Below are 16,020 nucleotides of genomic sequence, written 5' to 3' on the forward strand. Positions count from 1 at the left end.
ACCTAAAAGCTGTGGTTTTACCTCTGTTTCAACCCAAGGAAAATGAGCGCAAAAATAAAGCTGCCATAAATCTTGTCTTGCTGTAAAGCTAGCAGGCAGTGGCTGTGCTGATGAAATGAAGGCAGAGGTGGGAATAGTGAGTGCAGTGCAGTGCTGTGTACTAAATCGCAGTGTTTACAGGCAAAAATATCCTCTTGGGCTGCAGCCTTGAGGGTAGGGACAGAGCTGTGTTTTTCCCATTAACGCTAATGGAAGTTGAGAGGCTGAAGCACACGCCGTGCCCGGGAGCTGTGCCCCCTTACGTTTCTGTCCTACAAAGCCATCTTGTACCTTTCCTCCCAGCTCTGCTTCTGTAGCAGGAGGTGTTCAGAGGTGTTCCGTCGTTATAGCCGTCATGCCCATGCTCATACGTGCTATTCTCTCTGTCACAAAGAAATGTTGAATTCCCTGTTCTGCTGCCCCCAGACTCGCAGTGTACGTTGGGCAGGTGGACCCGGTGTGCGCAGCACTTCTTAACAGTAGGGAAAACCTCCGGGGCAAAGGACTGGCTGAAATCTTGCTGAATTTTGTGTGACGATGTCCATCTCACTTGAAGGCGGTTTGCACTGCTCGGCAAGGGGAGGGATTCAGTGAAAGGCTTTGCATCGCTGATGCACAGTTAGTGGCGTAAGGCCCTGGGACTGCTGGTCTCCTCTCGGTGTCAGGTCAGGTACAGCTGGAAATAGTGTCTGGTGTTCTGGTACGACCGAAGCACTCTGCTGCACTGTGGTTAAGAATTAAAATGTGGAACCTGTGTGCTTGGCTAAAACCTGGTCAGCCACCTTGACAAAAGAGAAGTAGTTCCAACTGAATGGCGGCTGGCCCGCACGGAGGGCTCTGTGGTTTGAAGTGTAAACCCTGCCGGTAACACAGGCAGCTGGATCCTTGTGAGGGTGACTTTGTCTTTGCTGATTTTAAAGTGACCTGATCCGCGTAGTGGGGCAAAGGCCTAAGGGTTTCCCAGTTAACGCACGGTCCTGCGGTCACTGCGGAGGTGGTCCTCCCTGGCAGCCTCGTCACACGCTGTACGAGGGGTGGGCGTTGCAGGCTGACCTCTGACTGCACGGCAGCAAGCAGAGCCGTGAGGCTGGAGTGGCGTTAAAACGTACGGCTCTGCCCAGTGCACCAACCTCTTAGCTCAGGAGATAGGTTGGGGTTGGCTTTGGAGGCTGGAAGGTCACAAGCAGGTGTGGGCTGGTCACCTTTAGCAACTCAGACTTTTTCAAAGTGGGGAAAAAAATCCAGCCGTCTTTTACTGAAGTTTGTAAATAGCAAAGTTGGTCAACAGTGGGTCTGACCCAAAGCACCCCACTTCCAACCATCCCAGCTTGTAGTCCAGTGGATATTCCGTTACGTTTAGTGGGGCTTTGTGACAGTCTACGTAAAGCTTTCGTTTGAAAACCCGCTGGTATTCCGTCTGTCTGCTGCCAGCAACCGCTCCAGTACCACTGGGGAAGGTGGCTCTTAGCAGGGCTGAGCGTTTCTCAGTGTTTGCTGAGAGGAGGGGTGGCACGGGCCAGCTGGCCTGCCCTGCTCCCTGGCCTGAAGGGAGCCGGGGAAACGAGGGACAAGAAGTCTCTCCCTTTGTTTTCACCCTCTGAGCAACAAGTGATATTGCAGAAGGCTGCCCGTTGTGATTTGTATTGTGAAAGCAGCATTTTTTATTCTGTTCTTTTCAGACCTTTAATGAGCAGTGAGAAAGGTGTGACTTACTTTGATTTAGCTTTTTGAAGAGTAGGGTGCCAGACAATATATGCGATGCCTTTGATTTTCTGTTGAAGCTGTGTGCTACTTGGAAGATGGTACTACCTTGGGGTGATAGTAATGATGCTGTAGCTGGTTGCCTCCTCATAGTCTGTTCTGTGGGTAAAGAGTTACTCCATCAAAGTGATTTCTCTGGAATAAAAGTGACATGAAAGGAGAATGAGGCAGTGGGTGTTATTTAATACCTATATAGGCTCGCTATAATTGAGAGGGAGAGAAAAAATGGTACCTGTCATTTCTAAGTCTTGCTCAGCTGCATTTTTGAAAGATACCTTTAACATCTCGTAAAATACCAGTGTATCTCCCTTTCCTGAAGAGACTGAGTGTAAATATGTCGTGTATTTTTTTGCCTATACTTAAGTGCCTTCAGGCAACAGAAATCTCCCAGGCTTGCAATATGTTATAGGCTTTCTGATTATTTTTTTCTTTGACTTGATGCCTCATCTATGGGTTGCCTCAAGCAAACCCTTTCAAAAGACTCTCTCTCTAGAACCTATTTATGTGTCGGCAAAGAGAAAGCGGGGGAGGCTGTGTAAATTATTTCATTTAGGGGGAGTCAGCGCTGTATTTCTGTATGTCTGCAGTTTGAAGTTGCCTTAGCAGTGATCTTTCTCACTCCAGGAAAGTTGTAAACATTCCAGCAAACACCAGGCACAGCACAGAAGCTGAGTTACGAATGGACTTGCAGATTGTATTTGCTTTCTGCTAGCCAGTACAACTGTACCTGTGCTCATCTGCTGCGATGTTCTCATCCCATCTCGTCCTCAGGTGCCGTTCCCTTGGTTGGAAAATCAGTGTAGCATTTCACTGTCTTCTTCTGGCTGTGCCCCACGTGGGACAAAGTGGCAGTCCTCGTGGTGCTTGCTGACTCCCTGCTTGCAGTTGCACTGCGGTTGGCACTCTGTTGGATTGCACAGGCAGCAGGACCTGGACAGGCTGGAGAGCTGGGCAGGGAGGAACCTGAGGAGGTTCAATAAGGGCAAGTGGAGGGTCCTGCACCTGGGGAGGAATAACCCCATGTGCCAGTCCAGGCTGGGGGTTGACCTGCTGGAGAACAGCTCTGCAGAGAAGGACCTGGGAGTTGTGCTAGACAACAGATTGACCATGAGCTAGCAACGTGCCCTGGTGGCCAAGAAGGCCAATGGCATCGGGGGGTGCACTGGGGGAAGTGTGGCCAGCAGGTTGAGGGAGGTTCTTCTCCCTGGTGAGGCCACATCTGGAGTATTGTGTCCAGTTCTGGGCCCCCCAGTTCAAGAGGGACAGGGATTGCTGGAGAGAGTCCAGCGGAGGGCTGCAAAGATGATGAGGGGGCTGGAGCATCTCTCCTACGAGGAAAGGCTGAGAGACCTGGGGCTCCTTAGCCTGGAGAAGACTGAGAGGGGACCTTACCAACACTTCTAGATATCTAAAGGGTGGATGTCAAGAGGATGGGGCCAGGACAAGGGGCAACGGGCACAAACTGGAGCACAGGAAGTTCCACCTGGACATGAAGAAAAACTTTCCATTAAGGGCGGCAGAGCCCTGGGACAGGCTGCCCAGGGAGGTGGTGGAGTCTCCTTCCCTGGAGATACTCAAAACCCACCTGGCTGCAGTTCTGGGCAACCTGCTGTAGGTGAACCTGCTTTGGCAGGGGGGTTGGACTAGATGATCTGCAGAGGTCCCTTCCAGCCCCTGCCATTCTGTGACTCTGTGGTTCTGTAAATACTGAGAGTGGGAACAGGAGGGCAAGGCTGAATATAGGCCATCTCCTATAGCACTTCCCTCCTGCTGGCACCCCAGCGTGAAGCAGCTTGCTTCCTGTGGCTGCTGTTTATTCTGTCTGGTTCAGATAAATCAGCCACAGCTTTCAGATCTGTGCTTAAGCAGGTTTTTATGAACGCTGGCTACCAGTGTACATGCACACGCGGAGCTAGGGGAAAGGAATAAAAAGCTGGGCTGTGGAGAAGTAATGAGGATAAATAAACCTTGTGGAGCTGACCAGTGACACTGCGTGTCAGAGACTCTTACAGGGATCAGTCCTGCAAAGAGCTGCCACTGATTGGTATCAGTGTTCCTTTTCTGAGGGAATGGACAATGCTACAAATAAAATCAATATCACACTGACCAAGGGATCCTTGTACATTGGCCCTGATGCCACGTAGTGGACTAGGAGTTAAAAACCAGTGCAATTTAGACACCTTCCAATAAAGCCATTACATTCTGGGCTGATATCTTCTCTGGTTTTTAAAGGCTTTTGCTGTTCTTCAGCATATTTTTCTTCACTGTATTTTCCAAGTAAGCAAAAGAAATTTCAGTTTAACTTTACAATAACTGCAGCTCAGCAGAAAGCCTGTTACTATGATGCTTGCAAATGAACTCAGAACTTTTTTCCAGGACTGGCAGTACACACATCAAATAAACTTCACCAAGTCTGGTGAAAAGGGTAAGGCCCAGTTTCGCAGCTGTTACAAAAAAGGGATTGAATGTCAGCGGATTTTCTCCTGTGCAAGGGGTGACACTTCCTCGTGGCAAGGTGATAAGCTGGACGAGACACCCCAAGCTCTGATTTCTGTACCCACCACACGCTGCCCAATAGACCTCTTCTTTCTTCTGCAATAGTAACCTTTGTCAGACAGTTAACGACGCAATCAGCCCCGTCAGTCAGGACCACAAGAAGTAGTTTTCAGATGCTGATGGCTGGAAAGCTTTGGCAGATACGTGTAACCGTGCAAAAGCCATGTTCTTTGGAGTGTGATACGTAGATTGTAGAGTTGCACCTTCCTAAAGCAGGCAGTTTCGGTTCTGTGGACACGAAGGCTGCTGTAATTGGGGTCCAGCTGACAAAACCCTGGAGACCCGTTGGTACGGTGCAGTGGAGATGCAGGGGTGGAGCTAGCTCTGCAGCTGGGAGCGAGGGCGCTGTGCAGTGCCGTGCCAGCCTCGGTGTTCTGCTGTTAAAGCCTCAGCTTCTCTGCCTGCCTCTCTGTGTGACCATAGGTGTACACGTAGACCATGGCCTTCACCTTCGGTTGCGTGGGCAGCGTTGCCCACGTGCACTGTACCACATGAGGAAACCACCCAAGGTAAAAATACAATAGCCAGAATTAAGTTGCCCAAGTAGCCACAGTGCTGGCATTTTTATACCTCCAAGTGCGGGACTTCACCATTTAAATGTTCCTCTAGTGTAGATTTTGAATAATACCTCTGTTTCTTGTGCACCCCCCAAATATTTATCTTCATGCAGATCATGGAAACTAACACTGACATTTTAATTCTGCGCACTCTTTTTACCTGAAAGTGCAAATAAATTATTAGAAATTGTCATAAATATCTCACGCTGTGTTGTGAGAACAAATGCACAGAATTACGTTAAGGACCAAGTCTGTACTTGTTCTGAAAATCTTATTAAAAGGAACAAACGTACAAATCAAAACAGACACACGCCTTTTCCCAGTTACTTTTGAAAGATCAGTGTGGGATGTGAGAAAGGTGTCCTGAAGGCAAGAAGTTTGGGGAAGCCAGACATATCAGCAAATCCCATCAGGCAGGCCTATTGCCATCCTGAAGAGAGTTGTTGCTTGTAAAATCAGCTGTTCTGTCTGTGAAGAAGACTATTTAAATGTAATAGATTTGAAACAGCAGATCTTTACTCAAAAATAGAGATGGTTTGTAGTAATTTGAGCAGGTGGGTGCAGAGCGTGTGGACTTCTGTTGGGCATCGGCAATTGCTGACAACGGGGAAACTGAAGCTCGTGGCTTGAAGTCCAACAGCGAGGGGAGACCTGGGCCCATCTGAATGGCCTTAAAGCCAGGGACCTTCTGAGCTCCTGTCCGTGCTGCACCCCTTCTGCAGGGGGGCACGGAAGGTGCCGTCTGCATTGCTTGTGGAGTATTCAGGGGCTTTCTGTTGAGCTCATGTACTTCAGCCCTAGGCTGAAGTACGGAAGTTCTGGTGTGTAGGTGCAAGTATTCTTACCTGGGATGCCTCTGTTGCACTTTCTGTTACTGATTTGGTACAAATCAAGGTCTGTTCACGTCAGGCAGGCCAGTGACAAATACTGGTTTTCAGGTCGTCTGAGGTGAGCTTGTCTATTCTTGTCATATCCTATTTGCTCTAAATTTACTACAGTCAGCCTCTTGAAGAGCAAATCATTGCAGTAATTAATTTGACTGCAGCTAATTTTTATTTTTAGGGAAGTGGAAGACTAAGCCTCTGTTTTAAAATAAACAGAAAACACATTGTCTCCAGAAAGAACCGTCGGGATCCTTACTGGAAACATTCTAAAAATAGAACTTTTCAGCTAGCGCTGTATTCCACCAAAGTAATTAGGAATGCAAACTCATTAGAGCTTTATTTAGATTGCTGATATTTCTGTTTGGGAAGGCAGCGTGGCCCAAGGGGAGTGGTGTTGGACTGGGACGCAGAAAAACCTGCCGTCTGTCCTTGGCTCTACCACGGTGCTGTTCCGCAGGCTTGGGAGAGTCACTCTGCGTTCTGGGACCTCCCGTCAGAGCTCTCCTGCCCTTCCCAGAGAGGAGATACACACTCTAATACGATCTCTGCTTCGCTCTCTGATACTGATGTTACTCCTGTCTTCTTATGCCAGGGCCTGTGATTCATGACATTTGAAAATTAGGAATCGTGAGGGAGGGTCAACAAACTCCTTGTGCTTGGGTCTGTCGCCCAGACACAGGCGTGTAGAACCAGCTGAGATGCCTTCGGGCATCCCTTTGGCCGCCAGCTGCTGCTTCAGGAGGCTGTAGGTCTCCCGTTAGTCCTGTGTTACATTTGAGAGGTTTTTGAGGATATCCCGAATCCTCTGGGGCATCTCTGGTGGCACTAGACAGCCGTGTCTGGGCAGCTGGTTCAAGCTCTAGATGCCTGAGTACGCAGCCTTCTTGCATAGTCAGGGAGGGGAGCTCCTAACTTAGGTGGACCAGAGTATCCTCCAAACAAATCTTCTTCTTCCCCTTGGTCATGCAGGGATTTCAGGCTTGTAGGCATTTCCCTTCTTCCCCCAGTTAACCTTTTTTTTCTCCGCTGGCCTTTACCGTATTGCAACAGCAATTTATTGTCTTCAAAATCAAACTGAGCTGTGAGCTATGTGCGCTATCACTCCGGTTGGGTGGCTCTGAACAGTTTATCTTTGATTTCAGTTGCTAACAAGCATTACCTAGCTAAGGAGCTACTTCTGGAATAGAGTCAGCTTTGTTCTCAGGAGATGAAATATTAATTGATAACTGTGTTTGGAGAGTGGAGCTGTTCTTGCTTTCCTTTCCCTGCTGTGCAGTCGTCTGCTTCCTGAAACAAAAAATTACCAGGAAATCCTGGGAAGTGTGTGCTTATCCAGACTGGACGATGGTCTCTGCAGGTGCTAAGCACTGGAGAACTGGGACCACTCAGTTCAAGATCCTTGTACCAGGATGAATCCAGTTACACTTAATATAAATTGTGAAAAGCATGCAGAAATGTTTGGTACTTGAAATATTAATACATGAGCCTCAAAGAATTTTCCAGGCTTCCTCTAGCAGAATAAATTCTTGATGACTTGTGAACTAGAGTTTTAAATTACTTTGAACATCGCGTGTAAATACATCAGAAGTAGCATTCCAAGTTGATTGCAGTCATACATTCCTGACTTTTTTATAAGCGCCCAGCTCTGGAAATTGCTGATCAGCTCCTGCGGACACCAGAGGGAAGCCGAGGGACTGCTGTACCCCCTTGGGAGGAGGCACTTACCAGCGGGCAGAACCAGGCTCTGCTCTGGCAAGTGATGAAATCAAAATTTTCTTTGAGTGTACTTGCAGCGTAATACCCTTTTATTAATATTTCATCTAAGTATAACTATTTCATAGCAAACCGGATAGAAAAGGGTGTTTTGCTTTGGTTCCTGCCAGTTTGTAAGGTGAAATACAGTAACACATTCTGTGGAAGTTACCTTCCCCTTTCCTTCCCTTCCCCCTCAAAAGAGCCGTAGGATCAAAAACTTATTTTCTGTGCAGGGAAGGCTGCGGAGTTTCTAGGTACCATCAATGGCCTTAGTAGGATCATTTAAAAAGTGTGAGCCAGATGGCTCTTGGTGGGCCCTTCCTCACTGCTTTGAGCATTTCCCGACGGGAACCTTTCTGCCAGGGCCCATTGCCCACCCGCTGTGGGGCTCGGTTACGTCCTCGACGTCCCCTGTGCGACGATATCCTCCCCCGGCGAATCGGGCTCAAACTCTGCTCAGGCAGCTGCTGCAGGACGGGGGAGCCTGGTCTTACACTGCAGCAATGGTGAGGAAGGTTTGCCTCATAGCGACAGCAACTGCTTTCTGTCTTCTCTGGAATCTGGAAGGTGAATAATTTAATCTAATAATGAAAGGATTTGCTTTATCAATTATGCAGAGATTTCTCTGCTCAGAATGCATCAGCACTCCTTAAGGAACACGTACGTTTGTGATTCATTTCATTGTAATCTTTTATCTTCGCTTGTTAAAGATGCATGTGCTGGTCCATGAAGTTCTCCAGTGAAATCCCTGTCCCAGATTCTAACAGACAGGGTAGCCTCCGGCCGCCTCGGGCGGGAGCTGCGCAGGGGCTGTGCCCTGCGGTAGGACGTGATGGAAAGAAACGCTCTCCATGACAAGTAAAAGGAGGCAAGGGCAGGGCCAGCTCCCGTTGGCAGGAGCTCGCGGCAAACACGCGGCGTTAGAGAGCCCGCGGCGTTCCCAGGCGGTGGAATGCGCGCAGATGTGGATTAAGCTGCTTTGGAGATCAGCAACTTGCTGTTTCTGTGAGGCAAAGCCGGAGAAAACTGTCCTCCGGAGGGACAGCTCAGATCTAGTGCGAGACTGCAGCTTCTGTGAGACCCGGCAGATACTGGTGGTGTTCACTTAAAGCCGCCTCAGCACAAGGGTGGCGATTTCGGCTTACAGGATGATTTGACTGGGGGATGCTGTGATTTTTTTAATTGAAACATTTGAGCATTCCCCAATGGAAACCTTTCAATCCCACCAGAAATAAGAAATTAATTGTAAAAAGGTAAATGTTTTATATACATATATGTGTGTGTACAACGAATAAGTAAATACTTGTATGTACCCATGCATGTGTGCAAGCAGAGAAAAAGCACCTGTAAGTGGATATAAGAACGAAAACAGACTTAATTCTAAACCCGCTGTGTTCAAGCAGATATCCATCTGATCCTTCCCTCACCTCTCCTAGTTGAGAACTAGGAAGGTCTCAGAAAGAAGCTGTCACTTCCCAGGATCAGAGTGGGATCTGCCAGTTTGGTTCCTGCCAGTTTGCAAGGTGAAATACAGTAACACATTCTGTGAAAGTTACCTTCCCCTTTCCTTCCCTTCCCCCTCAAAAGAGCCGTAGGGATAGCAAGGCTCCCTTCTCCCACGTAGTTGCTGTGGATGCCAGGCAGATACGGGATGCATGAGAGGTAGAAAGAACGCAGGTCAGACACAAGAATGTGGGGTGTCTTTGTGACAGTGCTACAAATCCTGGTATAAGTAATTCTCATAAAACAACCACAACACTGGAGTTGTAAAAAAATGTCTGCATTTTGGTTGGGAATAATTACAATTATATATGTGTATCTAATATGCTGCAAAGCTGCTGAGACGGAAAGCTGCAGGGTGGCACTTTGGTTGGAGTGATAGCGGTGTGTTTTATTTCACAAAGCTCCTTACCTTTGTGCTCATGCCCGATTCCTGCATGCATGGTCAAGGTGGCTTCAGAAGGTCGTTCTGAGGACCATCCAAGAAACGAGCGGCTGTGAGCTTTCCGTACCTTCTTAAAAACACCTGCGTGGCAGCGCTTTAAAAAGAGAACACATAGCATAAATTGTGTGGGAGGAGTTACTATGTGTATTTCTTCAGGAAACTAGGTTTTCCTTTAAATACAGGCATACAAAGCGTGTGGGCCAAAGAGAGGGAAAGAGCCTGGTGGAGCAGTGCCCTTTCAAAAAGTGTCCTCCAGGCTGTGGAGGGTGAGGCGCCAGACTTTCAGCAACAGCACAGGGGACCGCCTTCTGTTTTCAGTGAAGTAAAAAGGGATCCTAACCCTTCTACAGCTGTGGATGCTCTTGTTCACGCTAAAATAATGCAGAGGTGAGATACAGGAACCTGATGGATGACCTGGAGGCCACTGTTAAGTGTTCCTCCAGTTCCTTCCTCTTCCTACTGCCTTAGAATTACATTGCATTCTAAGGCTTAAAATCACAAAGCTGACCTGCAGGTACCAGCGGGAGGGGAAGATAATACTTCTTCACAGGATGTTCCAGTATAGTCTGGTTTGCTAATAGATTCCTATTTATTGCCATGGGTGTGTCGTAAAAAGCAAAAATGGATATTTAATAATGATATCAAGATAAGGGTCACATTCTGTTCTCATTAATAGTAACTTATACTGAAAGTAATTCCAGTAACAAACCCGTTTTACCTGCCTATACTAAAACCGGAAGTGCGTTCTTCCCTCTTTTGGGCTAGCGCTGGTTTTATTCACAGCATTTTTCTGTCGGGCTGCTTGTCCCCCGAGCGAAGCTCACAGAGCAGGCACAGGGCGGGCGACAGCGCCCAGCCAGGAGGGAGCCTGGCTGCGGCGTTCGCTGCCCCGCGCATTGCTGTGGAGCTGAGGGGCCAGATCCAGCTCTGGGTCGCCAGCGCCTTTCGGGTGCTCTGGCTGCAGAGGGACGGTCACCGTCTGTGGCCGCAGAGTCTCCCCTCCAGCCTGGGGCACAGCCGCCTTCCTGGCCCTGTGGCACTTTCGGGCCAGCCAAGGCAGTGCCACTTCCCCAGCACTTAGCGGTGAATTTTCAGTTCGGTGGCTCAGATCTCTCCTCAGGCTTTATTCCTGCCTTCCCCTGTCGTGTAATTCCAGGGTTTGATTTAATTTTTGATAAACTCCGCTTAGCAAGTTCTGTAGTGCCATGTCAGTGCTGCTTACTTCTTTTCAGTAATTAGTCGGATTTTTTTAAGCTGTGAACACTTTGCATTGATGATGAGCGGGTTTGTTTCGCACACATGCACTTCATCAAAGCTTGCACTCAGCAGTCTCCTTCCCTTGCAGCTCGGTCGCTGCACTGAGGGGGTTGAAGCTGTGATTTGAAAGCTGCTCCCTGCAAGAGTGGTGGTTCCTAGGCCGGCGCCTGTCACCATCACTAGTGCCTGGCATGGTGATGCACGGTTTGCAAAGAGACAAATGGATTCTCTACTTGTAGAAACAGGTGAAGGTGTCTGTAATTGCACAATGTTTCTACTGGAATTGTTCTAGTGGAAAATGACACAGTTTACTGCCTTCCTGGTTAGTGACTGAGAAGTGGCATAGAAGGCTTGGTATATCCTTTTCTCTTCTAAAAGCAAATACTGATTTCTCAACAGAAAACAGACTTTCAGAAAGTGCCACTAAATCCGTGGTCATTGGAAGATTTGTCATTCTCCAGAGCGGGAGTATTCATTCCAACGAGTGAGGATTACTCATTCTCCCTCCAGGTGCCTCAGACACGTCCTCCATCTTCTTGATGTTCAGTCTGACAAATCTGCAGCGTTTTATTCAGTAGAACGTAACCTTGCACTGAAGTAACCTGTTCTTGTTTAACTTATTCATAGTCTTTAGATGTCTTTCTGTATAATCCAAGTGCTGTTTTAGACTGTTCTTCAGCCTCTGAGCTTGATTAACAGCCAGCAATGCAGACACTCTTGACCGACCCTGCAAAGGACTTGCAGTGTTGGTTGAAGAAACTAGCCAGGGGCTGGAAACAGAGCGGTGCGGCTTGTGCCCCGCAGAAACACCGCTCTACGTGTGCGTTACCCCGATGGTTAGGTGTCCAGGCTCTGCCTCCTGCAGTATCCAAGACGCTGGCCTTGTGCCTGTGTGCTGCTCAGAGCAGTGCCTTTGCCCAGTCCGTGTTACCCGGAGCTGGGTTTGCTGCTCTGCTCTCGAGTGGCCTTAGTAAGCACCTGGGCTGGAAGACAAGTGGGCAAGAGCTTCCTCAAGCTGAGAAAACAGTTATTCTCACATCTCGCCTTTCCTGGAGGAGTGGTGCTAATTACTGGTTACTACAGAAAATGTAAGTGCCAACACCGAGCTGTGCTTTAAAAAAAGGCTCCCTTGCCATGGCTCTGAAAGAGGGGCTGCTGGTGCTTACCCTTAGGAGAGCTGCACTCGAGGGAGCCCCTGCACCCGCCCTGGCTCTGTGCTCGAACAGCGGCCAGGAGCTGGCAGAGAGCTGCTGTCACATAATATGCACCGATTTGGGACCTTAGCTGGCTTGATGACACAGCATGATAGCTGCCGCTGTAACCGCGCGTTGGAAGAATGTTTGAGGACCATTTTTCTCTGACAAATCTATTAAGGAGGATAATACAACTTCGATTTCTTCCAGCAGGGCAAGCCAGCTCTAGGGTTTTGTCAGGCAAATTCCTTTGTCGAAGGACCACGTTAAGTCACAGTCTGGCAAGATTTTTCTGCTCAGTGAAACCTCATTTCCTTTTCATGCTCTTTAGTGAAGGTGAGGTAATGTGGCAGTTGATTTAGCTGTGTGGTTGTGAAGTTGTGCCTAATTCGATAGAAGTCTTATCACAACAGCTTCCTTTAATAATCAGCAAATAATGGCCCTTCCCAGCTCCCTGTGAACAATTTGACCTTTCCAATCGGTGTCATAACCCTCTCTGGTTTTGCTCACTTTCCCATTTTACTGGAAAGGAAGCATTAAACAGAACTGGTCCAAGTGGAATGGGTCCTTTCAGTGCTGAAATAGTGCTAGCACTTCTCCGTAGTGCTGATTATTAGACCTGGTCTTTCTGTCACTAGTCCCTTTCTTCCTCTCTCTCTCCACACAGTTTGCACAAGACAAATCAGTACCCAGGCGGACAATGCTGGAGCTTCTGCTTCCAAGGGTGAGCTCAGGGCAACGACCTGGAACTTGCCTAGGAAAGACCGGTCCTTTCCAAAGCCCAGGGTTGGTGTGGTTTGTCTCTTGGTTGCAGGTAGATTAATCACAGCCCTCACAAACCAGGAGGCATATCCTGCTCTCCTAAACAGCTGTCTCCCTCTTATCGTAGCCCTCCCTTTCATAGACGGGGAGAAAGATGACTGCTATCCAGACTCCCTAAGTGCCTCAGGCTTACAAATCCTGATAAGTCACCTGTCTGTCATTGTTTCACCTCATGCATTGATTGCTGTAATGCTGTTCCTGATTCCCAAGTCATCCAGAAAGTTACATGCTGCTGAGGAGGGTCTCTGTGCATGTGTCCGTGTGTGTATAGAGGAAGGCCGGGGGAGGATGAGGTCTGGGCTGGTGGTTTGCCCTGCCAGGTGGCAGCCACGGCAGGGCGGGAGGCCCCTTACTGGAGAGGGAACTGCGGGCGGTAGCAGTAAGGTTGCAGTTCACATAACAACGTGATCTGGGGGTATTTGAGGTAGATTTAAAAGTTCATCAACGCCTCCTGAAAGTAGCGTAGCAGCAGCAACACAGAAGGCTGTACAGGGTGATTCACCTTGCTACCTGGCAGCTTTTCAACACCCTCGGTGCACACTTCTCCCTGATGTCTGTGTGGGTGCAGAGCTGCATTCTGCAGCTTCCCCTGCTTCCAGTGGTCTTCTCTGTTGTGCATTTCCCTCTAAACCAGTGCAGCCCTTCCTCATGACCTGCCCTGTCCCGAAGTCAGCACCTCACTGCCTGCCAAGGAGTCTGCTTTTGGTAAAGCTGCGGTTCATTTTAATAGTATTTTTTAGGGAGTGAGAGAAAGTTTTCGAAAGGTAATCCCGGCCCTTCTCAGGAAGCAGTCAAAGCCCGACCGTAGCAAAGCAGATGAGGACAGAGCAATAGTTGAGCCTTCAGTGAGATTCTCCGGAGCCTGAGCCTGGTGTTTCTTTGCTGTGTGTGTCTGATTCTACCATCACTTTCCTTCTGTCCAACACGAGTCACTGAATGGACAGCCTCCACAGCTGAGAATGAGAGTCTTTATAGCGTGAGGGAGTTAGGGTCTGCTCTGCAGTGCTGTGGAAGGGAACACAGAACAACCTACCACTGCCTGAGCTGCTACAGTCCACGTAGGAGCAAGCCATGTCCTGTGTTCTCCATGCAGGCACTTGCAGTGATTTCTCTGAGCAATGCCTTTAGTTATTTACAGCCTCTGAAACAATATTTTCATTGCAACTGGTACAAACTCTTGGTTCGAGCAGGGCCTTTAGTACTGCAGAGCTGTACTTTCTCTACCTTCAAGTCTGTGAAAATCTCTCTACAGATAAATTCGTCTTTCTTCTGGAAAATATGTCCCATATTGGCTCCCAGAACCACTGTGAAATGTGTTTGGCAGCGAGGTTCCAGATGGTCGCTCTGGCCATCAGGGTAGTGGCGCTGTAAATCCTTGTTGTAGATTTACAGCTGGTACCGTTGAGTGAACATGATTTCCACTATAGAAATAAAATGCACTAAAAAGTTCCATGAATACTATCTGACAGGTTGTTTTGGAAAGTTCAGTTTGGTGGCTAAGCTGTCTAACTGTAGGCACCTAATTTAGTTAAGACTAATCCAGACAGGGTGCCCAGGGGAGACAGATATTGTCCGTGAAGGGTCCTGGCTTTGAACAGTCCTCTGGTGCCATTTCTCTCCTTTTGGTCACTGTATGAGAGGCTTCAGGAGACCAGTATCTTGGGCTGATTTAAGCAGAGTGAAGACACTTCCAGAGGAGCCTGGGAGTGCTGGCTGTCTCGTTCTGGACTGGCTGCAATGGAGCGTTAAGTGTAGACTGTTCTAATAAAGTGTGTGTCCGTAACCTGTAGTGAGTCACAGTCACTTGGGACTTCATGTTCTGTGCTAAAGTGTATAATTACAAAACACTTCTTTCTACCTTTTTAAAGCCATAAATACCAGGTTTCTAAACTACTGCAAGGAAAAGTCTACAACAGTAAAACAAGTTGACAAACTAAGCATGAGTGGCTTATTTATGTGGATTCTGCCTTCAAAAATCAGCATTAGGTAATGGTCATTCTTTCTTTTTCAGCGATCAGGTGGGGCCCTGGCCATCCCTCTGTGTGCATTTCAAGGGACTGTATCTCTTCAGGCACCCACGGGAAAAACTCTCTCTTTATCTACGTACGAGGTAAGCACTGAAGGGCAAAAAATAACACCCACGTCCAAGAAAATTGAAGTGTATCGTTCTAAAAGTGTTGGTCACGAGCCCAACCCAGAGGAGTCTCCTCATACGTTTGCTGACACGAGCGTTAAAATTCATTTAGAGGTACTTGAAATTTGTGACAATGAAGAGGCCCTGGATACTGTGTCCATCATCAGCAATATCAGCCAGTCCTCCACACAGGTAAGGTCTCCATCCTTACGTTACTCACGGAAAGAAAACAGGTTTGTCTCGTGTGATTTAGGGGAATCTGCCTCCTACTCCCTCTTCATACCATCAAACAATCCCGACAGCGATATTAACATCTCAATTCCAGACACTGTCGAAGCTCATCGGCAGAATAGTAAAAAGCAGCACCTGGAAAGAGGTGGTTATCAGGAAGAAATACAAATGTTGAATAAAGCATACAGAAAACGGGAAGAAGATGGCAACAGCAGTTAAAAGGCATTTAATCTAGACATTTAAACTGACTTGACAGACATTGCTCCTCTTGACTCAAGTTACCCCAGCAAATACAATGTCAACTGGTTTTTCCTCACCTATAAATTAACTTGGTACACTGTTAAATAGATTAAAACTTTGAATGATGTATGGATGGAATAACAAATACTTCAGTGTTTTACAGCTTTGCGTAGTGAATTTCAAGTTATTTGTGTATCTGAGGCTCACGTGTGTCTGAAAGGAATCCTAAATAAAGTCTTAAAAAACAGCTTGGGTTGCCTCTTGGCACTGGGTGGTCTGTCTGTGGGAACCTGCGGAAAATGAGAGAGCAGCTCCACAGGGGTGAGGTTGTAACAGTTTTGACTGACTGGCAATTCTGCTCTTATTGATGTGCCAGACTTGAAACATTTACCTGAAAAAATGTAGCCCAAACCTAAGGTGAGCTCGTTTAGTTGACCAAGTAGAGGATTAAAAGAAATGTAGATGTTTTAATTTTCTGCCGCTCTACACATGATTCATATGTCATACCTGTGAGAGGGGTCGTTGTGTAGACCTTTGAATATGGGTGGCTGAAATGTAAGCATGCACATTTTACACCTGACATTGTGAAACTTAGGAGTGTTTTCAAGGTTGACGTTTCTTTGATCCGATGTGACCGGTGTTGGTT

The 16,020-nt window shown here is 47.8% G+C and overlaps 1 protein-coding gene across 1 annotated transcript in view; it reads left to right on the forward strand.

Annotated features, from left to right (window-relative positions):
- Nucleotides 1-15,353, forward strand: part of GPR149 (G protein-coupled receptor 149) — a 28,222-nt gene extending 12,869 nt beyond the window's left edge. Inside the window, exon 4 of the mRNA XM_086468429.1 lies at nucleotides 14,781-15,353. Within this exon, the coding sequence (XP_086324555.1) occupies nucleotides 14,781-15,353 (573 nt within the window). The remainder of the gene's footprint in view (nucleotides 1-14,780) is intronic.
- The last annotated feature ends 667 nt before the right edge of the window (nucleotides 15,354-16,020 follow it).

This window comes from Leptosomus discolor, chromosome 7 (assembly GCF_034619465.1).
Source record: "Leptosomus discolor isolate bLepDis1 chromosome 7, bLepDis1.hap2, whole genome shotgun sequence".
In the NCBI taxonomy this organism is placed as follows: domain Eukaryota; kingdom Metazoa; phylum Chordata; class Aves; order Leptosomiformes; family Leptosomidae; genus Leptosomus; species Leptosomus discolor.